Source organism: Oenanthe melanoleuca, chromosome 1A, assembly GCF_029582105.1.
Source record: "Oenanthe melanoleuca isolate GR-GAL-2019-014 chromosome 1A, OMel1.0, whole genome shotgun sequence".
Classification (NCBI taxonomy): Eukaryota; Metazoa; Chordata; class Aves; order Passeriformes; family Muscicapidae; genus Oenanthe; species Oenanthe melanoleuca.
Window position 1 is genome coordinate 63,367,507 of NC_079334.1, and position 26,045 is coordinate 63,393,551.

Below are 26,045 nucleotides of genomic sequence, written 5' to 3' on the forward strand. Positions count from 1 at the left end.
AGTCTCACATGGGGCCTCCCACACTTCCCAGAGCCATTGCTTCCTGCTCCTTCCATTTATTCCCACTGTCCAGGGAGCCTCTTCCCTTCCCAGCCCCTCCTGCCTGCATCATCCACCCAATCCCCCCCACATCCCACAGGGCAGAGCCAGCCCAGAGCCAGGCAGCCCCTGTGACCCAGCACTGCCAAGTGGGGAACCACTGCCTGCAGAAAATCCCCAGGAGGGTCTGGGATGGACCAAGCAGCCACAGTGAAGGTTTGCAGACACCCCTGAACTCTGGGACCTTGGCTCAGATTTCTTGAGTGACTCCAGTAGTGCTGCAGGTCATTCTTCACCACACCATGTTGTTCTCATCCCCTGGGTCCAGGGGTCAGAGCACTCTCTTCCCCCTGAGAAGTGAAGCCACTTACATCCCAATCAGGTTCACTCTTTGGGCAAGACTGGATTGATGGTGGTGATGTTAGGGCAGCCAGCTGAAGAGGAATCCAATTCCTCCATTAAAATAAACTGATCCCACATACACCGACCCTAAGAACCTTTCCAGCAGCACAAACAGCAAACAGGGAATTTAAGGCATTTAACCACCACCAGGCACAATAATACCAGTGTCAGACAGGTACCAGTAGAGTTCACCTTGCACAGGCTTCCACAGCAGGGCTTGGGAAAGGGTCAGGGACTGCAACAAATGACCAGGGGCACTGAAATCCCAAAACCACTCCAGACACCACTGTGGTGAACTCATGGCTTCATCCTAAGGCTACAAGGCTTAGGATTCAGCAGTTATTTCTGCCTAAAGCAAGAATTATCGGAAATAAACATCTGGAAAGGCCTAGAGGGAAAAGTAGATTGCTAAACTGAAACATACCCTCCCCACAAAATAAAAACCCAAATTGTCAAGCAGTGTGACAGCTGCACCACACCCACTCCTCCCTAAACTAGACTGAGAGTTGGGATTTTTTTGGCTAAGAGGCATTATTAACTATTTGATCACGGTCTGGTAGCTGCAATTTGGGGCCATCCAGCTGCAAAGAGCCTCACAGGGATGATGAAAAGCAGCTGCTGTAACAGTGTCCCCCGGCCAGCCATCCCCTGAGGAGCAGAGCTGGCTCTCACGTGCTGGACAGCTGGAAACTCTTACAGGGATATGCCGTGAGAAAGTAGTTCCCAGCTCCTCAGCTCCCCATACAGCACCATTCCATGGATTGCAAGGGGATAAAGTTCTGTCATGGGATTCATTCAAGCAAGGCAGCTGTATTTCAGGGACTGTCAGCAAGGAGGCACATTGCTTAAACTGCATTCCTTAAAACCTGAGCAGACTAAGACATTCCAACCTCAAATTCACATCCCTACAGGAGGTGCATCCCCACTCAAGCCAGCACTCAGGGTACCATTAAAATTCTCAATAATTAGCTCTGAGGCAGGAAGGAAAAATCCATCTAGCACTATTAGAGATCCCCTAAGGAATCCACTTCCCGCTAAAGCAGATGATACAATGCTCCTTAAACCATCTCCTGGCTACTCACTAGCTGCAGTTTCCAGGGAAATTACAGCTCTTCTGAACAAGGGACAATATTGTCCCTCAATTATTTACAGAGTTCAAAACTAAGGTCAAGATAAAGATTTAGAAACAGTTCAGAAAACCGTCTGGGTGGGGAGAGGGATAAGGTTGCAGTGTTACAAATGTTTCCTTGTAATAATGCCCCCAAAGAGTATATTTGAATACTGTACTGGAGTACTGAGCACTGCAAAGAAAATCACCAGAAACCTGTTAATGAAACTCTTCTATGCTCTTGACATCTGCCCAGCTTCTCCCCACAAATCCCCATTTCCTCCCCCAAGAGATAGTGAGGTCTCATCAGCCTCATCTTATTACTTCTAAACTCTAAGCTCTTGACATTTTCTCTGGGGTCAAACACTCCAGACTGAAAATTTCCTGTGTCCAAAGAAGCACTTCAGAATCTAAGAGTCTCCAGAAGCTGAAGCTCTCCAAGATACCCCTCCCAGCTCACATCCCCCAGTATCTTCCCTGTGCCACAGCACACTGGGAACACCCAAGGGAGACAGGTCACTCTTTGAGAAGAGGGCTCCAGCTCCTGCTCCAAGCTGCCAGCCAAACCCATCCAATGGAATAGTGACACTTTTCTTCAGGAAGTGGTTCTGCTCAAAACTAACAAAGTTTCAGTGTTTCACTGTTTATGCAGAATTAGACATCATCGTTCCCATGAGTTTCCTCACCATTCCCAGTCAGGATACACAATGGTAAAGATTTGTGGCTGCTAGAAATATTGTTCATGGTCATGGGAGGTCCTAATTATTTTCTCTGCAATGCCCAGCAGACTGAAAATTTTCTCCAGATGTATAAAAATGGAATTTGAAAGCCTCAAGAGCCATAAGATTACTTCCCCCAAGCCCAGAAGGTTTATATTAAAAATGTCATTACAAAAAAAAAAAAAAAAAAAGCCAAATCAGATGCATTCAAGATCAAAAACTCTTTGCACTGAGGCTGAGAAATATATAAACCTTTTTTTTTTATTCCTGATAAATACCACATGAAAGATTAGCCAATAAAGTCTTTATATTTACAGAAATAACCAAGATTCAGATTCAACTGCTTCCCTCTAATCATCTCCCCAAGTCAGTCTCCAATGCAAAAGCAGCCAAAAAAAGCTCCACATATGCTCCTTGCAGGGCTGAGACTCACCTAAAGGTCTAAATTATGGGAAACAGTTCAGTCTGCACAGTTCCCTGAATAACAAACTGAAATAAAAGCAGTTGTCATGTGCATTGTCCCTTGGTCATTGTCTTGGTCTTAAACACTTCAAAACCCATCCCTCTGCTGTACATTGGATGTGTTCAGCAAAAAGCACAGATTTCAAAATAAACCTAAAAATAAGAGGCTTGGAAAAAGGAAGCTATAAAAAACAAAATCTTCTTTCTGTTTTTTTTGCAAACCCCATCCCAAGTTCTTGTTGGTGTTCAGGCTCCATCTCTGCCTCTTCCATCCTCTCTGGGTGCTGGAGACTGAAATGTGAGTCCCAGCCTGGCCCCCCAGAGCCTCAGAGAGCGTTGTACTCCACACACTTAGAGGGATCTGTGGGGAAGTGCTTCTGGCAAATGGTCATGAGCCTCTTCAGCCCCTAGGAATTAACAAAACAAGGACAATTCTGTAATAAGGCTGCAGCTGTTGAACAAACTTGATAGCCTACAGAATTCTTAAGCTTAAGAATTAAAAAGAAAAGGCTGCTATTTTGAAGTTGGGATTTTTATTTTGGTTGCTATTCTGTTCAAAGTTTGAGGTTCTCTTCAATATTATAGGAGTTTGTAGCATACTCAAAAAGGCTACAAGCAATTCTTTAATCCCTCTTTATCACCAAGGGACAAATGATATCATAATTAAAGATATTCACAAGAAAGCTGAATATTAAAATTAATTCTAAAGAGCAAAAAGCAATTTCAAGACAAGCTGCACAGCCAAGGCAAGAACCAAACACTTCTCAGGAGGAGAACTGTGGTACCACACAGGACACTGCAGAAGCAAACTGAAGCAACCAAGGAGAAAGAATGTGGACATTTCAGTTCTTTCAAGGCATCAATTGCTAAAAACCAACATGACAGGAACCCTGTGACTATTTTTTTTAGTCACACAGAGAAGCCTAACAAAGAAGAAAACCAACTGCTGTGCTGGAAGTGTAATTTAGCAGTGACACTGTACTCTAGGATGGCAGAGTCATGTCCCTGTCATGAGACTCTCCCCATGGAAGGCAGCTCCTCACTCAGGGAAAAATGATTCAACAGGATGATGCTTTGGCCTTTCTAATGCAGGCAAGCATGGAAAGTCTGTCCCAGCACCATAATGATTCCTTGTTTGGGATGTTCTCACTCCAGGGTGCTGCAATCAGGAATATGTTAGCTTCATGCAGCTGCTGGGAGCACAGATAATAAATATCCCATGCTCCAATTTGAATCAAATTTGTGAAACAAGACCCAATATTTAAAACCAACATGAAGAACACACATGTTTAAAGCCAACTTCATCTTCGTGCTTCAGTGAGATGACTAATTTAGAAGCAGAGATATGAAATTCACAGTAGAAAGATGAACTCAAGGATTTCCTTGGCCAACAGATGTAGCCCCAAAGGCAGAGAAGGGACAAACAGGAGAATTCATACACATCTTCCACAAGGTATTCTATGATAAGAAATTAAGCAACACTCCAGAGTAGAGAGCCTTCTGCTCCAGGAGTGGCAAATGGACAGCGTGCTCTGGAATTATTGAGCAGCCTGCTCTGGAAGGCTCCCCTGCCAGGGGAGTTGGAACCTGATGGTCTTTTAAGGTCTCTTTCAACCCAAACCATTCTGTGATTCTATGAATTACTCATCATTATGACCATGCAGATTAACACAGACCACAACAACATTAATTTAAAACTATTTCATCCATTAAATACTTCCAAGCATAACTGGAGCCTGTCTCTGAAAATGCATAATCCACATGACAATTTTCACCTTACAAAATAATAGGTAATTACATACCAATTACCAATTACATATAATTCCACTTTACAAATTTAATTTGTTGTCTCTGCGAGTGTCTGGTGGTCCCTGTGACTTCACAATGATATTTTTTCATGTTATGCTATTAAAAACCAGAGTTGAAGAGAAACCAAGGGTTATACTTGCAGCCCAAATACAGAGAGGCTCCGAGCAGAAGGGAAGTTGCATTTTGCAAGCAATTTCCTTGCAGACATCTGCAGAAGCTGAAAAGCAACAGGAGTCCTGCTGCTGCAGAAGGAAGACATTTATGTAAACCTCCTCTGCCAGGAGCTCCATGATGCTGCTCTGGAGGCTTCAGAGTTAACCCAGAAGGTTTTTTATCTCAATGAAACTGCAACTGGCAAGAGTCAAACACATTTAGCAATACAAAAAGAGAAGGCTTGTTTCCTCAGACCTGTCCACCCACTGTGTTGAAAGGACAGAGTAGAAAAACAGTACTGCTATTAATTCCACAAGTCCACATGGATATGAAGATGCCCACGAGGAACTAAACCTGGAATTTTGGACCCAGATTGCTGAACTTATTAATGAATGCATTTATCTTGTTGCAGAAATAGTCAGAAGAACTGAATTTCACAGTATAAAACTCTGTGCATGTTTAGGGCATGACTTAAGCAGTGAGGGACCTCAGGAGAATCAAACCTGTCTTCACAGCTGCTGGGATCATGCAGGATCACAGCAGCTCAGCAAAAGCCCTTAGACTGTTCCTGGCCCAGCACTGAAGAGCCTTCAGGTCCAGGATGAGATTCCTATTACCTGGATGTTATGCTTGACCCAAATTAACCCGTCCATTTCCAGGACCCTTTTACCACACCACCTGACACTGATGTTTCTCAAAGATCCCCCTACACAAGCAGACCTGCTGGGTTTCCAGAGCTGACATTACCTGGATGTATTTCCTCTGAGTCTCGTCGTTGAGCACGTGGGCCACGTGCTTGGAGAAGATCTTCTCGCGGCCGGTGCGCGCGTGGATGCCGACCATGGTGACGCCGATGGGCCAGGGCGCGTTGCCGATGGCCATCTGCAGGTAGGCGTCGTTGGCCTGCAAGGAAGGGAACCACTGAGCACCCCAGCAGCAGCACCACAGAGCACTGCTGCTCTGCCACGTGCAGCCAAACACCCATTCCAGCCTCTCTGATGTGGTGTCACTGCTGGTTGCGTAGGGTTGATGTGGCCAGGAATGTGTATTCTATCACTATTAGTTGAAGCTGGGTGGGGCAGTGATTTCCTTCTCTCCGTGGCACATACTATCTGCTAATGGGTCATCTTTAAGATAAGGTGAGACAATCATCTTTATCTTTTCCACAACCCATCCTCCCTCCAGGAAGAAATCATCTGCTGCTGGCCCATTCAGTCCCACTGTATGACTGATAAAATTACATCATCCCACTGGGAGATGCTCCAGCCAGGGGGAGGAGCCAAGCCTTTCCTACCTGGATAAAAACTGAGATTTTGGACACCAAGGTACCTTAGTTCCACTGGATTCCAGAGGAACACCGGACCTTTCCACATCATCTCTGGACCTTCAGAGGAAAATTGCACCTTCTACAGGAGCACTGCTCCAGCTGAACCACATCTGCCACTGCAGGAGGACTGCAGCCACCAGTCATGGGACTGCTACCAACACCCTGACTGATGGGGTGTCAGCTTGTATTCTGACTCTGTCCATGTTTTGAGGATTGTTCTTTGCAATACTGTATTTCTATTTTAATTTTCCTAGTAAAGAATTGTTATTCCTAATTCCCATATCTTTGCCTGAGAGCTCCTTAATTTCAAAATTATAATAATTTGGAGGAAGGGAGTTTGCATGCTCCATTTCAAAGAGAAGTTTCTGCCTTTATTGGCAGATACCTGTCCTTCAAACCAGAACAATGGTATTAACCAACTGCACAATGAACCTTCCACATAGAACTTGGAGGGAAACATGGATATGGACTTTCCCTTGTGAAAAAAAAAGAATTGGATAAGGCAGTCAGGTTACCTTGAGCAAAACTAAGGTTTACTGGGATTATTTCCCACTCAACCATCTATGGTTAAATAAGGTTACATTTGTAACCATGCTTAAAGTCAGAGCAGTAGCAGCAGTAAATCAGTCAAAAAACAAGTTTCCCCATCAAGAGCACAGATCCTGTTTTAAAGCTGTAACAGACAAGATTCCTGGGAGAAAATGGATAAAACTCGAAGGGAAAATTAACAGAAAGGAAGAGAGAAAGGAAGAGTAGTAGTGAGCTTAAGTAAAACTCACAACATAACGACTGAGAAGCAGCAAGTGACAGATATAATTACAGAAAAAACCTGAAGGGCATGAAACAGGACATTCCTTCTCTATTAGAGAGCAGCCACAAAACTCACTGATAGAGTTCATTTATCACCTCCTATTCAGAATCTGGACAGTAAGAAGCAGCAATCATGACCAGTGGGTGCAGGTTTTTTCCAGCTAGCACTGAACAAACTGGGAGGTGAATAATGAACAAGGCAGGGGGTGGCAGACAGACTCAAAAGCAAATCTGAAGAGGGGACAGAGCTTATAGTCATCACCTGCATGAAGCAGAATCTGAACAGGCTTAGTCAAATACCTAATTGCTGACTTAAATATACTTTTGTGATGAAACAGTATGTGAACATGCATTTAAAGACCCTTGCAGGACTGTCACAACAGGGTTAATTAAGGCTGAGTGGACAACTTGCATTCTGACATTTGCCTGCTGTCAACATGTTGATCTCAAAATTAAAATCTTTCAAGCTTTTCCACTAACAAAGCAGCAAGAATATGTGGCTGACAGTATTCACTACGCTGCAGGAAGTAAGCAGCAGGCAAAAAGAGACAGAAGATGAGAGAAGGCAAAAAAAGACAAGTGTCTTAGGAAGCAAAATTGAAAAGGATGTGAGTAACTGTAAAAGCATTAACCAATGTAACAAAAAAAAAAACAACAAAACAACACACACAAAGCAACAAAACATCCACATGTGTAGTCAAGTCATCTAAAATCTCTCTGTGAAGTTTACTTAAAGGCATGCACCTCCAGGAGAGAGAAGCACTGCTGATTAACCCAGAGATACACCACATTCCTGCATGCTCATTAGTTTGAGAAGGTATTGGAAAGGGAATTTCCACATAATGATGACAACCAAGAGAAAAAAAATGCTTCAAACTAAAACTCCACTATCATACATCCCACATGTTCAGTTCTGCTTCCAAATGATTTGGATTAAATTTGCCTTAGGCCACATAAAGTCTTTTTCAGCATCAAAAGCAGGTTTGCTTGCTTACTTGACAAATTATGCCAAATCCTCACATGAATAGTAAGAAATATTAGAAATTTAAAGGCAAAAGACAGCTCAGTTTCCTCTGCATACACAACCTGCTTCAGAAAATGCTATTGGTATTTCAGTTTCACTTCTGAAGGAAGCTACAAATAAAATCTAACTCCCTTTGATCTTGTGTCCCAAAGTACTTTTGGCCTCCTCCAGTGAGCAGACTTCATCCAAAAAAATCTTCTCATTAACTTACCTCAACCTTACCAGGCCACCTAATGTGAGTGCAGACAAAGAAAGGGACAGTGCCTCATATTCAATAACTCAGTTTGCCTTAATTAATTCTTAATTAATTAATCATCAACACCCTATTACTATTCAATACCTTCATTTAACCTTAGAACATTGAGTTTCCCCTAGAGGAATGCTCTGCAACTTAATATACCCATCTCTGAGAAAAATTTTCTTCATGTTTACAAAGCTGTGCAGTTTCATGAACCTCAAAAGATCTTCTGTCAGGCTGTGGATCAAATACGACTTCGAGCCTAACATTTCACAACCATTTTTAATTTTTTTGGGACAGATGTTGTATTTCCAGCTATACATCTTCAAAATTTAAAAAAAAAAAAAAAAAAAAAAGGGAATGCTGAAGCAATAAACTCAATCTTTTACAACCAGATAGCGTGAACATGATGGAATAGTATAAACAAACATACCTTCACATATTCTCTTTGCAACATAAATTTAATAATATCTGTTATTGATTCTTTGATGTCTGCAGGAAGTGTCTACAGGAGAGAGGGGAAAGGAAAAAAAAGACATTTATTTCAGAACAGCAGCTCAGGAAAATCATCTTATTCAGCATTTATACAAAATTTAGCAACTACCCTTGCTTGAGGAGTTTCACAAAAGAAAACATGTTCATTATTCAGATGAAGGATCTGAAAAGGAGAGGTTAAGTGGTTACACCTGGTAGCTGATGGCAAAGTGCAAAATGCAACCCCAATTTTCTGTCATGTTTGCAACCCAGGGAGCAGGTGCTGCTTTAAACAGCTGGAAAAGCAGTGAGTGGGCAGATTTTCCTGATTGAGATAAAGTCAGAACTGGGCATTAGAAGCTCTAATAATGAACTGTGACCAACTCATTATCCCCTCTCCTTCAGTGAGGCTGACACTGCCCTAGAGAGGGCACTGATGCTGGGTCCTGGGAAAGCAAAGGCTGAAGTGGCACTGGAGGTGATTTACCCTCTTGCGGAGCTTCCTGAAGAGCGGCCGCAGGTAGGACTCTGTCTGCTTCTGGGTGGCGCTGTTCAGCTTCCCCTGCACGCCCCGCTTCACATAGTCCTCCCTGGCATTCAACTCCTTGGCCCAAACTCCCAGCAGGAACTGCAGGGAGCAAGCACATCTGTGTCATGGTGCCATCTAGTGACTTCCCCAGCACATCAGATAGAACAGAGGGCTAAGCAACCAAGGCAGAGTGAGTTTTTATCTCAGTCAAGAAGGTAAAACCATTTTCAGAAGGATAGGCAAGGAGGGACAGAAACAACACTCTTATCTTATATGTACACACACAAATTAAAGCTTCTACACTTGCTGTGACTTTGATCACCACAACAGTTACAAAGACACTGGCTGACTCAGCTGAGAGGCAACACAGGTTTCTTGCCAGGAAACAAGGAAACAACTTCCTGCCATCCACTTGAACCTGTGGACTTCCTTTAAAACTCTCTAATTTCACTAACAGTATTAGGTGACATTCCAATTTAGTTTGCACTGTTCCAAAGAAACTCCTCCAAAGGTTTTGATGCCACAGTACTACACAGAGGCAACTACAGACAACTTCCTCAAATATCACATGAAAATCAAAACCATATTTATTTTGTCTGGAAAAGCAGGAGCAGATTTTGAAGAACGCTGCTCTCCCAAGAGCTCTTTCCCAGATCTGGCACAAGTCACTGTTGTGACTAACAAAGGCTGCAGAGTGCCAAGCATTTCAAAAAACCCACATCTTACACATATCATGTGAGATTTTCCTCTCAAGCAGCTGAAATCCACCCTTCCAAACTTGAACTGTATCTGCATGGCAGTAATAATATGACACAACTACAAACTAATTAGAGTCTATTACCTTCAAAAACTTTGTTATGATGTCCATGTCATAGTGATCATCACCCTGTCCTAAGGATTCTCCCAAAGCCTGGAATGGGGGAAAAAAAAGGGCCATTATGTCTACTTTGTCTAGTCTGCCAGCACCACCACAGCAGAGCATGGTTCACTGCACTATGAACTGCAATAAATTCCATCAGAAATCCCAAGCATTGGCCATGAAACAGCTACAAATGCTACTGAAATTCGTTAATCTATTAAAAACATTCACATCACAATCCCAATATGACTACTTCTGAAAAGTCAATGCAAAAGTAATTCTTCAGTCATTAACTACTAAGTTATTATTATAATTAGCAGCTGTCTGACAGCACTGTATTAAGAGGAACAGTGGGGGTGAACTGCATTTTTTGAGATCCCCAAAGCCATCAATTAACCTAACTATTTTGTTATGCTATTTCAATTCTCTGATGTACTGGGGCTTTTTATCATTTAATTGCAACTGTGAATTTGAGGGAACAAATATTAAAAAATAATAAAAAATTTTTAAAAATGCAAAACCAAGCAACAAATCACTAAAAAAATGCCCAGCTGTATGCTCCAGTATTCCACCATCCACCGAAAATCTCAAAACAGAAAGTTTTATAAACATTTTCCAGTAGGCACAGTTGGATTATAATCTATTTCCACTGCCCTCACATTTCCAAAGTGACTTTTATTTTAAACATCTTTTAGGTTAGGAATCAATTCTTTTTAAGCCTTTATGCTCAAGGCAATGCAGCTGAAATAACACAAAATTAAGACGCGGCATTTTCCAACTTTTTCTAAAAAGATTGTTTGCACGGCTCAAACCAAGCCTGCCCTACTCCCACAACAAGGGGTTATTTTGAGAGCTAACAGATCAATAAAATGCAGCTCCAATACAATGCTGCTATCCATTCTGGTACTGCAGTTATTTTAAACCAGAACCTTGGCACCATAAGAAAAACCCCCGACTATCTCTTAATAATAATGTATTCACTTCAGCTTTCAGTTATAAATCGCATTATTTCTTAAACTCTCTTTTGGAAGGACGTTATTAAGATTAACTCCTGCAAAGTGTTTTGAAGATTAAGGGTAAAAGTCTTCAGCTCAAGTTAATGTGCTTTTCAAAACATTATCCTGAAATACCAGGTGCTGAATGCATTTCCTGGCACTTACTCTCCACTCACTCACACAAACACCATGGGATTCTTTCAGAACAGAGCAGCCATTTGCACTCAAGTTTCTGGGACACATTATCTCTGCACTTCTTATATTTCCTGTGGTCTGCCTACTTCTGATGCTCTTTTTTTTTTTTTGTCCTAGATGTTTTCATATCAAACATTCTCTCTGTGTGTCTATTTTACAGAGTCCCTTTTCCTTGTATACCCAAAATTAATTGGTACTGATCTTATTACCCTCTCAAATATTCATTTAAAAGGCTTTGGCATATATGACCAGGTAATGTATTGCAATTAAATTCTCTACTTCTGAAATCCCTGGAGAATGAATATTTTGCAGGCATCACCTGTCCCCTTTGGGATGAAGTGTTGTGAACAAAGACCACTTGAATTTTCACTTGTCTTTTGTTGATATCTACAATGCAACTCCAGGCTTAGAAACCTAAACTTTCCCCTTAAGAATACTTCAAAATGCCTAAGTCAGCTGTTGAAAGAAGACAACTTTATCTAAACCATCCTGAAGCCTTCTCACAGCAATATACTACATCTAACATTCCTTAGTTATGATCTATCCCATACTTCTAGTTCTTCAATGGTAGTATTCTCCTCGTGGACTTTCAGGTCATTCTGGGAGTCATCATCTCCTGCTTCTTGGCCACCTACAATTTCATTCAGGTACTGCTGATCAATCTTATCCAAAGCAGCCTTCAGGTCATTTCTCAGACCCTAGAAATCAGAAAAGATAAAAGACTGATTTATTAAGAAAACCCTCAGGTAAATAAAAGCAGTTCAGTACTGCCACTGTGAGCATCCCACTTCTGTTCACAGTTCAAATTCTGTAAAAACACTCATAAAGGTTTAGTGTTGTTGTTTATTTAACAGAACTCCAAGAATAGTTTCTGCTTCAGCACTTAACAAAAAGCAGGTGAATGAACTTCTGAAGTGCTCATACCTAAGAAAAATACTTTTTACAGTATTTTCACAAAAAAAAAAAAAAAAAAAAAAAAAAAAGCCTGGAGGATGGAATCAGCCTCTAGGACTTTCTTCAAGTTATTTTCTCCAAGTACTGAACCACCCCAAAAACAAATGAAAACCAGACCACAACCAGCATCAGCTCTACAAGTCTTCACATCTGCCCTGAAAAATGGTGTAAATAAGTCTCACTCCTTCATTGCCAGACATAAAACAATAATGTTGTTTCCCTTTATTACTAATTATTTAAACACAGCAGAATGTTTTATGTAGATTCACTGTTTAAAACCCTCATCTTTAAAAGGGGTAACTAAAAAAACCAGAATCCGTTTAAAACCATATATATAAAGTTAAAAGGTCCTTTCAAATATAACACAGAACTTGCCTTAACCACAGTTGAAGGATTTGCCTTCTCATCTTGAGACATAAAATATAAAGCTTTATAAAGAAGTATGACATTTCTTACTCTCAGATAAATTCAGCCACTCCACAGGGAATGGATATGCACAGTTACTTCCCCTCTTCCATCATCATACTTGCCTGTCTGGAGCACTTCTATTAATCATTTAGTTACTCTGAAAATGTCTGAACCACAAGGCTGATTGACTAAGCGACATGCAGAATCCCCCTAGACAGCAACAGAAGTGACTGAATCATGTCACAAAAATCCAGCACAACCCTATTTATGGGCTCTCTATTTCCTAATCCTGCTCCTGTGACCGATGTCGCTGGAGGGGAAACTTTCATTAGCAGACCTTCTATTTCTAGATCTGTTTACTTTCATTTTAAAGACCTGGAGAGGAAAAGGCTTTCCTTTTATGGGCAGCCCCAGGAAAGATATTTGAAACAATTCAGTTAGATACAAATTAGGGAAGAAAATGCAAACTGCCACTCTGTTAGTAAGGCTGTAAATTTGGTTAATAGTGAATGCAAAACAAACTCCAATTGTATCTCTTAACTGATCATTTCTTAATACAAAATAAATAAATTAATTGTATCTTCATGTCAGTTTTTGAGTTGATAGCTGCTTTAAAGGGAAGGGGGAAAAATGACATTTCTGTAGCAAGTTATAGCTCTGGAAACCAGGGATTTGAAAAATCTTTTCTATCCCAGAGAGACAGTATGCAGTCCTGCTCTTACCTGTGCCTTCTCAGGGGTGCCCATAATCACAAATACAGGATTATTTTAACAGTAAATTACTGTTCTCTGCTCATTAAAAAGCAGGGGCAGGACAAGCTGAGGTATTAGTGCCACCTGAAGGCCCCTTTTCCAACTGACAAGGGCCTGGTATGTTTCTAGGGCTGAACTCTGAACATAATTGTAATTGTGCATAAAACTCTGATATTTAACAGTTTTCCAGGAAAAAAAACAACAAAAAAAAAACCTAAAAAAAAAAAAAAAAAAAAAAAAAAAAAAAAAACCCACACTCGAAAAAAAAGCCCACAAGAGCACATATTCTTTGCTGTCTATTACCTCCTCCTCCTGAAAATTATTTTCAGTAACTTTTCTATGGTCATTTATTAATTACCCCAATACAAATAAGCATCTAAGAGCCAGTCTCACCTTGTTCACTTCAGGTGCAAGAATTTCTATCTTCCTCAGACGTTGAAATGCATCATAATCAGTTTCTCCAAACAGCCTGATGGGCTCACCCCTCTCTCGTAACCTCCTGATAACCTGAAAAGAATCAAAGCACTCCCTGACGCATAAAGGAAGCAAAATAAAATCCAGAATGACAGATTTATTTACTTTGCTTAGAATAACAAGCTGAGCTGGACTGGAGAGGAAATGGCAATATTTTAAGCAGTAGAAAAATGTTCCAGACACTTTACAATCTAAATATAAAATTCCCACGGTATTTCAGTGAAAGGTCATTCCAAATATTAGTGATCCAAATTTTGCATAAAATCCCAGGCTGTTTGATACAGCTGAACTTCTTCCTGCTCTGACTTGTTCAAACAAATACACAAAAATCATCCCTCTGGCAGAGCTTAAAAACCATTTTCAAAATCACAAAGGAACTTGACAATAATCTCACTCACCTAGCTATCTTGGCAATAAAAATATGAACTGGGCTACAGGTTGCCCCAGCACAGCTATGAGATTATCCATCATTAAGCATTTGGGAAATATGGATTCCCAAAATCTAATGAGATAGTTACTTTAAAAGTAGATATAACAGAAGTGAAAAAGCCTCCCTTAACTTGACTCAAACCTCAAACCAAACACAAAACCAACAGTCCCCATTACAAGTCCTGTAAAAACCTGTATATCCTGACAAATAAAGGGGTGATGTGACATGCTTGGATGACCTCAGCTGTGAATTTCAATATTCCCAAGATTAGAGTGTTATTCTGTACTTCTGAACTTCCTGCTTCTGCTTTAGGGTGTGGACCTGTTTATGAACTTAAATCCACATAGGCATTTTTATCCTTAAAAAAGGCAAAGAACATCCCAGCTGGTCTGGCTTTAGGACTGTTTCTTCTAGAGGCTAAGGTGGACTTCCAAAACTTAGTTTCTAAATTTGTGTTCAGACCAATGAGTTACAAAGAAAAGAAGCTCAGAGAAAAAAAAAAAATCTTGGGAAAAGTCAGCATACCATCTTCAGTACCATCCAAGGATAATGTTGATATTCAGGGTATGACTCTGAAAGAGCTGTAACATGTTATACAAAAATCTATGTAAATCCCTGTAACAGAGAAGTTCTACCCATCTGTACCTCCCTATGCACTCAATTGGACAGCAGAGCCCTGATAAGAAAAGATGATCATTAATTAACTGCTGAGTACAAAAATGGAAGCTTAATTGAAAGTACAGTTCACTGGATGGAACAGCCCTAACAAGAAATTTCAGGTGCATTTGCTGTAAACTCAAGCAGTTTATGGTGATTGATTTTACCTCCTGTCTGGAAAGAGTCATTGGTAACTTTTCCTCTGCCAGTTCGAGTTCCAGCACTGGATTTGATGTAGCCAGTGGTTTCTCCTCCTCTTCCTGCTGCTGTACCTACATTCAACAGACATAGTTACTCATGTGCAATGGAAAGAAACCCACATTTTCTTAAGCAATGATGGCAAGATACAGAACTCTGGAACACAGACTTTAATAGGACAATAAAAACCTTTAGTTTCATAGTTTTATGGTTCCTAATTACATCTCATAGAACAATAAAAGTTCTTGATAGCATCAGTAATTAACTAACACTTCTGCAGGCTGCAAGAAGCAGTCTCTCCAACAAACAGAAAGGACAATAGCTGAAGTCTGGCTGTCACTTTAGCAGGCAAATGCCAGCACTGGTGCCAAAAATAGCAAATCCACCCTCTGCCTGTTGATTCCTGCCCCTGTTCCATCCTTCCTACCTATGCAAGACCATTTGCATCACTGTGGGATGAACCAGAAGGGGGAAATAATTTGAACAGAAAATACTCTGACAAACAGAAACACTGGTACTGTTCCCAGCCCACTTCATTTCCTCATCCAGCTCCCCAGGACCAGCACATGCAGACAGAAGGACAGGAAGGAAAACCCCATAGTAGGGTGAGAGTGGAGCTGCTTCTTCCAGGGTCAGTGTCAGTTGCAGTGTTTATTACCTGCAGCTTCAGTGAGCTGAGCACAGTTAGCAGTGATCCAGTTTCTGTTGGGTTTTGGGAGGTAATACACCTCTCTAACCTTGTTTTAAGTAACGCACCTCTCTAACAAAATCGGCAGGTTCTTGCAGGTAAAAAAAAAAAAAAAAAAAACCAGCCCAAAAAGACACAACTCCTCATAGGATCAGGATATCATTAACAACTTCTCTTAGTCTAAAAGGAGGCCCCTGAATCAAAGAGAGCATTCCTTCTTCATTATTCAGTATTTTAATAATGCAAAACAACTCTTTGATCAAAGTAACTTTGAGACAGCAGCCATGTAACTACAGTTCCCTGTATAAGCTCAAATTCAACACTTCTGACAGCAGGAGCTGGTAATATTCCTATAATAAAGAAACATCTTCAGCTTTCACTCATATCTTGTTTTTTCTTAATTTATTTCCTTTCTGTATTTGTTAAAAGGGAAACAATCCAATTAATGCTAAAGCAGCCTGCAGAATTCCCTGTGCATGGGCAGCCTGTACTTGGGTTGATCAATTTGAGGAAGGTACCGGACAGAATTTATTTTGTTAAAGAGGCTATTTTATTCTTTCAGGCCATGGTGAAAGCCTTGCTCAGGTGTCAGTGTGACTCCATGAGGCTGGCAGGATCCACCCCTGGGGCTCCAGCTACAAGATTCAGCCACAAATCTACACTCAATGCTGTATTAGCAAACACAGAAAAGTCAATCCTACAACTACAGGTGTTTGGAATGAACAAGGGAAAGGCATTTAAATCAACGTTTAACACATAAAGGGAGGAGGAAAACAAAATTTCCATCAACGCAGTGAAGAAGGAATTGACAGGGGACAGAAAATATGGAAGAATGGTGTAAAAATCTTGTTTTTAAAAATATACTCCCAGAGCAGAAGGATACATACAATTTTAAACTTACAATCATCCTTGAAATCATAAAGAGATAGCAGCACAGGAAGAAAAGATTTGATCCATTCTGTCAGCTGGACTCCAAGTTATAAGCAGTATCTTTACCACTGTTATTTTTGTTCCAGTGCTTTCTTCAAGCAAGCGAAATTATTACGAATTATTAAGTCTAAGCAAAGTAAAAAAGTATCTGAATTTAAAAGAAAATTAGTCTGTGTTCCATGTCTTGTTACCAGAGTAAAAAGCAAATGCAGAAATCTGGGAGGCTCTAAAAAGATACTAAATTTAACAAAGTAACTTATTTTAAAACCATTTCCAGGGTTTCATTTCACACCAAAACTGGTGCTGCAGCAGCACAGGTAGCACCCCTTTAACCACATCAGGTTCTGAAGAATTCAAGCTAGTGCTCCAAAGGCATCAGGCAGCCATCTCCACTCAGAAGAGCAGCTGGACTCACAGAGCTTTCCCAGGACTTTACGCTGCGCGTTCTGAGAATCATTTTGGCATTGATGTTCAAATATGCACAAACAGATCAAGGTTTCAGAATAAGTCACTAACTGGGTAAAGGTCACTTGAAAACAAAGATCCTATTTGTGCCCTCTAACAGCAAACAAGATTATGAAACTGTCCTCCCCAGGGAATGCATCCCCCCTCCCAGACACCCAGTCAGGCAGGCAGGCAGGCACACACACTTTTAAAGGACAACAACATTCTTTCCATTTCAGTAAACTCTTGCCCTGACACCATTACAAGGCAGATAAAGCCTTCCAGATCACCCATTTGCTGCAAAATGCACCCGAGGTTACCAATTGTTTCTAATATTTTGCCAGCAAGAACATAAATGCTGTTGTTGCATAGCTTCAGTGCTGGGTGGTTAATGGCCAAAACCCAAATACAAATTTAGGAGAGTTGGCAGATGCACACTCACACTATACTGATTTCTTTTGGACATTTTGACAAGGAAGATCGGCTAAAATTATCCAAATGTATCCATTTTTCTCAATAAGGGGAGGAAGGTGGCTGTATCAGATCCAGTGTCCATGCCTAACAGCACAATTTAATGAGAAAGGAAGACAAGCTTTGATCCCAAACCACTTCATGCTTTCCACAAATAAAAACAAACAAAAAAAAAACCAAAACAAAAAGAAATCCAAACCATAACACAAACTTAAATAGCTGTATGTCATGCATATCTTTTCCTGCATTAAAAATGGTTTTGCAAAGTCATACCTCTCCAGGTGGCTTCTCATTTACAGGCTAATGTATAACATCAACAGATTGAACAAAGAACAACAATTATCATTAACAACATTGATATTATTGATAAAAAAAGAAAAAAGCAGACTTCAAAATAAACACACCAAGTCCTGGAAGAACAGTTTCCATACCTTGTAGCCACATCTCTGGAAGTATGCCTCTTCTTCCTTTTTAGCTAACTCACTGCGTTTGAAATACTTCTTATTTCCCTAAAAGAGAGGAGAGCTGTTACCAGTTCACAGTTTTGCATGGTTGAGCAAAAATGGCTCAAACTTTCTTACTTGGCATGGTGAATTCAGCTACATCCTTTCCCAGAGATGCCTACATTGCCACAGAAAGGGAACTAGTTGGAAGCACCTCTGAAATCAGCAATATAAAGTTACTTTGCAGGATATATGTATAAGCAGAATTAAAAGTATAATGTGCTTGCCAGCACTTTAGAAAACCCAAGTTTTTTGTTATGTAAGGCCTTGGTGATCTTTGGTGTGTAAAGATTCACTTCAGACTGGTGCACAACCAGGCCCAGGTTGTTTAGATAAACCACACTAAACACATCAATTGACATTAAACCAAGGAAGTGGGAGAGATCACCTTTACACACAATATTTGATAGGCTTACTTGGAGCAGCTTTGTAGAAATGCACCTGAAAAGACATTCCAAATACACAGCAGCTGGAAAATGTGAACACCCCAAAGCATTTTCCTTGATTAGTGACTTTGTCCTTTATGCTTTGCCTGATGTACAACAGCCTGTGACTGCAGCTCCCTGCTTCAGTCCCTGATACCAAAACTCAAAATTAGACACCCCTGAAAGGTGTAGTGTGGGGTTTTTAGGCACACAAACACACACACACACCCTCACACCCTGCCTGGGTATGGAGATTTTAGGCACACACACACTGCTCACATCCTGCCCGGGTATGGGGTTTTTAGGCACACACACACTGCTCACACCCTGCCTGGGTATGGGGTTTTTAGGCACACACACACTGCTCACACCCTGCCAGGGTATGGGGTTTTTAAGCACACACACACTGCTCACATCCTGCCCGGGTATGGGGTTTTTAAGCACACATACACTGCTCACACCCTGCCTGGGTATGGGGTTTTTAGGCACACACACACTGCTCACATCCTGCCTGGGTATGGGGTTTTTAGGCACACACACACTGCTCACATCCTGCCTGGGTATGGGTTTTTAGGCACACACACACTGCTCACACCCTGCCTGGGTATGGGGTTTTTAGGCACACACACACTGCTCACATCCTGCCCGGGTATGGGGTTTTTAGGCACACACACACTGCTCACACCCTGCCCGGGTATGGGGTTTTTAGGCACACACACACTGCTCACATCCTGCCTGGGTATGGGTTTTTAGGCACACACACACTGCTCACACCCTGCCTGGGTATGGGGTTTTTAGGCACACACACACTGCTCACATCCTGCCTGGGTATGGGGTTTTTAGGCACACACACACTGCTCACATCCTGCCCGGGTATGGGGTTTTTAGGCACACACACACTGCTCACATCCTGCCCGGGTATGGGGTTTTTAGGCACACACACACTGCTCACATCCTGCCCGGGTATGGGGTTTTTAAGGACACACACAGAGCTCACACCCTGCCCGGATATGGGGTTTTTAGGCGCGCACACGCCGCTCAGACCCTGCACGGGTACGGACAGAAAGCTGAGGGAAGGAAAGAAACCATCTTCTGTTCACCAAAGTCCGCACTGACTTTTCCCATCTCTGGATGCCCGAAATAAACTAAACAAGCCCCAAACCCCACGGAACACAGCGGGGCTGAAGCCAGGCTGCATCCGCGCCCCCAAACTCCTCCTGGCTCCTGCCCGATCCCATCCTGGCCCATCCCGGGTTCGGCAAACCCGGCCCTGGGCCGCTCCGCGCCCCTTCCCCGGCCCATCCCGGGCCGCTCCCGCCTCAGCCCGCCGCCTTCCCGCGGGCCCACACCCCGGGCGGCTCCTGCTGTCCACGGCGGCCGCCCTCACCCCCAGGAGCTCCTTCTCCTCCAGCTGCTGGCGCTTCCTGCTGATCTCTCGCTTCAGGATGTCCATGGCGGCCTCGGGAAGCGCCGCAGCAAAACAACAACGTCACTTCCGGAGAGGCCGCGGCGCCGCGCAGCGCCCCCTGGCGGCTGGGAGGACTGGGGGCCCCTCCCGAGTGACAAGTGACAGGGCGGGACGAGAGGGCCTCGGGCTGTGCCGGGAGATGTTCAGGTTGGATATCAAGAAAAGTTTCTTCAGTATCCATGTAATATCATACTGTTGTTGGAAGTAGATTATTTAAAGTGATACACAGACAGTATAATGACGGTAAGTGTGAGACAGAGCCAAAATACAGATGCTTTCTATCAAGGAATGTAGCAAAAGAGGTGGAATATGATTTTTACAGGGGTCTTTCCCTTTTTTAGTACAGCTGGTTTTACAAAGGAGTGTTTGATAGGTTCTCTAAAGAGAGTCTGCGTGCAATTTATTCAGCTGTCTTCTCTGTTTAGCTTGAAAAATTTTTGGGGAAAAGTCTCTCTGACTGTGTTTGTACAGTGCCTTGTGATGGGCCTTGGTTGCAGATGGCAGCTAATATCAGATAAATCATGGCCTCAGGTATTAGGAAAAATTTCTTCCCCAAAAGTTGTCAAGCACTGGGACAGGCTGTCCACGGAAGTGGTGGAGTCACCGTCCTGGGAGGTATTTAAAAGATGTGTAGATGTGGCACTTGGAGATACAGTTGTTGGTGGACTTAGCAGAGTTAATGATTGGATTTGATTATTTTAGAGTTTTTTTTCAACCTAAACGATTCAATGAGCCTGATTACTGGCCAGCCACACAAGGTGCAAATGCCATGTAGGAAGGTGGGATGCCTGTGATATTTGGTATCTGCTTCCTTCAGGCCTTGAGGACTGAGATAGCTGATAGGGACCCAGTTCCTTAGTGTGCACATCCCAGAGCTAAATGCTTTCTTCTGTCATCAGCCACTCAGCATTTGTGACTCAGGTAGTAACATCAAGAAATCTCTTGTTTTCCTTATTTACTTTATTTTCTCCAGCTATTTTCACCCTGTGGTTTGTAAAGTCCAAAGGGTCCAGAAAACACTTTAAAGAATGAGTAAGAACTCCTCTCAGATTTTTTTTTTACCTGTAGATCATCACAGATTTCTTCCTTGTCTTTCCCCATTGTAAGTTCCACTGCCTCAGTAGCTGTTTTGGAGAGCTGTAACCACAATTTTTCAGTGGCTTTTCACCCACTTTAGATAACCTGAGCTGTGTGCCATGACTCTTGTAGAAAATGGCACAGTGGTTTACAGGGCTTGTTTAACCCCAGGCTGGAGGTTTCTGGATTCAGAAGTCATGCTCTGCTATACCTCAGGCTTGAATGCAATTGCTTTGCAATGAGGAAGCAGGAACAGTCCTCCTATACTTTTCATAGTTCTCTAAAAGGAAATTATGTCACATCTGATGGTGATAGAATCCAAGAATGTATGAGTCCTGGGGGAATGTGCCCATGTTTGGGTAAGGGCATAAATCAGAGGCTGTAGGAATACTCTGTAGTGGACTTTATAGTGAATTAATTCAGATGCTTATGTCAGAGTGCCAGCTGCCCCCTCAACTTACTCTAGAGTACACACAACCTTAGACCTTGCTTCATTTCCTGCTCCAGTCTGACACTGGCCTAGTTTTGGCAGGGATACAGGTAATTTTCTTCCTAGTACCTAGTGCAGTTCTGTGGTTTGGATCAAGTATGAGAATAACTGATAACACACTGATGTTTTAATTGTTGCTAACCAGAGTTTATACTAAGTCAAGGACTTTTCAGCTTCTCATATCCTGCCAGCAATGACACTGGGGGACACAAGGCAGCCAGGACAGCTGACCCCAGCTGACCAGAAGGATATTCCATACTGTATGGCATCACACTCAGTGTATAAACTGGGGGGAAAGTTGGTTGGGGGCTGCTGCTCAGGAACTGGCTGGGCTCAGCAGGTGGTGAGCAATTGCATCCCGTGTTTTGTATATTATGTTGTTGTTGTTGTTATGGTGGTCATTATTATTATTAATAGTATTTTCTTCCTTTGCTGTCCCATTGAACTGTCTTTCAATCCAGAAGTCTTCATACTTTCACTCTTCCAATTCTCTCCCACATCCCTCTGTGGCTGGGGGAGAGTGAGAGAGAGCCTGTGCACGATCTGGGATTAAATCATGACAGACATTATATCTCAATTAGAGACAGTACAAAAGGAAGGAGGAAAGCCAGCTCATACACAGTATTTGTGAGAAAGATGCAGTTACTGTCAGGTGACTCTTAGAACAAAGATCTCCCAGTTAAAAAAAAAAAAAAAAATAAGGTGTCACGGAGGGATAAAAGGGACAAGGAAGCAGCTGATTAGTTTCTGTTGGTGAAACAATTTTGGCAACATTGGAAAGTAATGCTGTACATCTAAAAGCTGCCTAAAAGTTCACTACCAGTGACTCAACTTTCCACAATTGCCCTTTTTCCAGTACTTGTGATTCTGTGCTCTCTTGCCTCCAAAGCAAAGCATCCTGTAATGTAAATCCCCAGTGTGATCAAGACAGTGTCTTGTCCTATGAACAATAAGTGGCAATCTACAGGGTACTACATGTCCCAAAAGTGTTACTGTATGCATGCAAATATGGAGTTATGTTGGTTCTGTTTTTCTGAGGACATTCACCAATATCTCCCCAAAGAAGGAAAGAGAGAAAAAAATCTTTGGTGTCATCCATCCATTTGAGGTTTCTCTTTTCGAAGAGATTACAAAACCTTCTAATGCATAAGAAGAGGTGGTATCTTTTTTCTTTCACTGACACCTCATGAAGAGATCCACTCTTGCTTCCTGTCTGTGCTCCAGGATGCCAAATCTGTTTGACTCCTCTTTGCCTCGAGGTCAGGGCAGCATTTTCTGAGGGACAGGGATTGTTGAGATGGCTGGGTCAGATCTCGACTGGACACAGTACAAAACTCCTCTGTTCCTCAGAACATCTTCCTGAGGCAGTGTCTGTGCTGGCAATTCATTATGGTCCCTTCTTGTTTTGTTATGGACCTCTCATCCTCTGACTGTCTGCATTCACATGTGCTCCTTGGCTCTGGGGTGGGTATCTGGAGCTCTGCTTGCTGGACAAACTCATGGTGCACATGAAAGCTCACAGTGTGAATCTCATCCTTGGATCACATAATGGAAACTGTTCCTCCACACTGCAAAAGGATTTCTCCAAGTCACCACTGTTCTGAGGAGGCCTCAAAGTGTGGAAACTCTTTAACTGTGTTGTGCAAGCAGACAATTCCTTCCCTGTGCCAGTCCCTCATCCATGTAATGATCCCTTAGATGACATCACTGTATAAGATATTTTTAACACAGTGAAATGTATGCTTTTCCAAGCTGTATTTCAAATAACCAGTTTAGAGTCAATTAGATCATTGCTATAAATCCAAAGCTTGACTATTTGTTTTCTACTGCTCCTGTTTTGCTTTTCAGGGCAGTCCTGCTGGTTTGGTACCACTATGGCTGTCTCTCATGTGATTAATAAATATGACATTTGCTGTCAGGGCTGTAGTCAGGCCTTTAAGTTCTCCCAAAACCACTTGCAGAGAGCTCCCAGAAACTGAGCTTGGGTCTGGAAGCAATAGTGTTACTCATGTTTTCCCTAGATCCAGGTTTCTGCAGACCTCTGGAACAACCCCACAGAGTTAACACAAAGCTACTTTGAAGCAATTTCCTTCACAACATTAAATGTGAAATCAAGACTGGAAAGGGAAATCTAGAAGTTATTCCAAATCTTGGAATTTTCATAAGAGCCTTGTAAGCAATAAAAATACAAGCTTAAAACATACATGAGGTGTTTCATTCCAATTTCTAGCTGGTTAAGTGATTGCTCAGCTTTATCTGCTGCAAGCCAACTGTCAGCCTACAGACAGATTATTGAAGACAGCTCAAATAACCCAGTTTCACTCAAATAACCCAGATGTCATCTATTTGCCAAACTGGTAAAATGGATCAGAATAATTTTGACTGCTCTCAGTGGTTGTATTCAGTTTATATTTAGTTGCTTTAAGGTCATATCTTTATGGGCATCCAGTTTCAGTTATCTATTTGGTATTAAAACAGGGGAAACCCCCAGTTCAGTCAGCATATGCTTTCACTCACACACAGGAGGCAGAACTGATGCCTTGCAGCTGACCAAGATTGCAGAACTCATTTCAAGTAACAAGGGCACAGATGACTCTTGGAAACCCTTTTCAGATAAGTACATACTTCCTTTTAGTCATCTTCAAAACACTATACCAAAAAAGACATTGGATAAAATTGCATTTAAACCATAATTAAGTATGCTCACTTCTGGCAAAGGGAGCTCTACAACCAGTCTCAGTCTTTTCTTTTTTTTATTAAACCAGTCCTTAACTTTTCAGGAGGGATTAACCACCCCCATTCTTTACCCCCACATTTACTTTGCTTACAGGTACCTCCAGTTTGTCACATCTACAGGGCACCTCCAGATGTTCTATCAGACATGTTAGTATTTCTGCTAAGGATTGCAAACTGTACTTCCATAAAATCCTGACGTTGGGGATGGGCCCATCTCCTCCATTTAGTCAATTTAAGCCATTCTTGGGCTTTCACTTTCTTATTCACCTTTCCAGATAGCACACAATCTCCAGGAGGTCACAGTCAGAGAAACACTCAGCTGGAGGGAAGATTGAGGAAGAAACTGGGGTAGTGCTCTACCACAGGTGTCCAAATCCCACTGCAAAGACAAGGAAAGCTCAAAGGGGAGGGAATGGCAGAAAAAAGATTCCCACATTTCTAACAAACATAAGTTTTCCAAAGTCTATGACATCTATGTATCATGAAGGCAGCATTTGAATTTGGTTTGTTTTGCTTTTTAAAGTATCACTTGATTAGTTCTCATGATAAGTCAACCCCTGCAACTCCTGTCTGCCAGGATATACCTCTGTATGCACTGTTAAAATAGTTAGGAAAGTAGTGACAACCATATGGATGTTACCAGTTAGTAAGACTAGTAAGGCTTTTAGAAACATGCTTGAAATAACTGTTTGGCTGCTAATTATCCTCTGATTTTGACAAAGGAATATTTATGAGCATTGTTTAGATTGTCTAGGATGCATGAGTCTTTCCTATCCCAGCAGCTTTATTATCTGTAAAACTGAGGTGGTGTAAAAGCTCATTGTTGCTTCTAAAAAGCTTTGCATTTAAGAACAGCTAATTACTGCCAAACTGGCTGATATGTGAGAGATCTGATGAAAAATCTGTTGTTTCAGGAACAGTATTTTCAGCTCAGCTTATGGCACTGTGTCATCAGAGTCTTTAATGAATTGGTCCCAAGATGTCACTAGGGAGACTGCGCTTTTTTGACAGCAGTGGCCATTTGTGTCTGTTAAAGAATCTAAAACATCTTGGAGGAAAATTATCATGCTGCCTTTTTTTTGTTGTTTTGGTTTCTTGCTGTTGTTGGTATTTCTTGTAGCTATTCTTTCTAGCACTCCAGCAGTGCAGGGCAAATGATGTGAAGCATTGAACATCCTTACTCCCAGCATCATTGTGCACTACATGTACCCAAACAACAAAGTCTTTACAGGAAAGGTGCAGTTACAGGACTAAGCCCTGCAAATGCAGACTGGGTTGTCAAATTGCATGCACTGTGTTTTAGATCCATACAATTGTCTCTTTCTTCAACCTTCCCCAAAGCGATGTATACACTTAACATCCCTTGGCTTTGAGACATTTTTGCTGTATTAATAGATACCACCACCCAAACACCAAATAGATTTTGTTGGATGGTATAAAAGCACATAAAAACATCTGTTTTTCTTCCGCTTTAATATATAGAAGATAAATGGTTGAGCATAAAGTATTGTACTTCTGAGTTCATTAGCGTGTATTCAACACAGGCAGGAAATCTCAGAAAGTTATTGCTAAATGATCATAGTTCTATGTTGTCAGTTTGATCCCTGCAGGATGTGTCCATCTCAGAGAAAATGCCTATGCAGGTGCACTGACTGCCTCAGCAGAGAGGTCAGGGATTGAATGGGTGATGGAGTCTTCAGTATCTACACATCTCTGAAGGTAAATCGGGGGGGGTCACATTAATGAAAATGCTGCTGTATGTATCTTACTGCTGAATAAAAGGACCTTTTTCAGATG

The 26,045-nt window shown here is 41.8% G+C and overlaps 1 protein-coding gene across 1 annotated transcript; it reads right to left on the reverse strand.

The window, feature by feature from the left end:
* Nucleotides 1-2,504: 2,504 nt before the first annotated feature.
* PRPF18 (pre-mRNA processing factor 18) lies at nt 2,505-19,988 on the reverse strand. Its single transcript, XM_056515348.1, has 10 exons — nt 19,865-19,988; nt 17,981-18,058; nt 14,986-15,090; nt 13,651-13,764; nt 11,695-11,841; nt 9,936-10,004; nt 9,053-9,193; nt 8,525-8,596; nt 5,440-5,595; nt 2,505-3,137 (listed from the first exon to the last, which is right to left on the reverse strand). The coding sequence occupies exons 1-10, from the start codon at nt 19,928-19,930 to the stop codon at nt 3,057-3,059; spliced, it is 1,029 nt and encodes a 342-aa protein (XP_056371323.1). The 5' UTR covers nt 19,931-19,988; the 3' UTR covers nt 2,505-3,056.
* Between the last annotated feature and the right edge of the window lie 6,057 nt (nt 19,989-26,045).

Bases quoted from the DNA above. Each gene is read 5' to 3' on its own strand.
- PRPF18 (XM_056515348.1), bottom strand. From the start codon at position 19,930: ATGGACATCCTGAAGCGAGAGATCAGCAGGAAGCGCCAGCAGCTGGAG. The intron at 11,842-13,650 runs GTGAGACTGGCT...TCTGATTTCTAG, and splicing joins TTGCACCTGAAGTGAACAAG to GGTCTGAGAAATGACCTGAA. The intron at 9,194-9,935 runs GTAATAGACTCT...TGCTCCCTGCAG, and splicing joins TCATAACAAAGTTTTTGAAG to TTCCTGCTGGGAGTTTGGGC.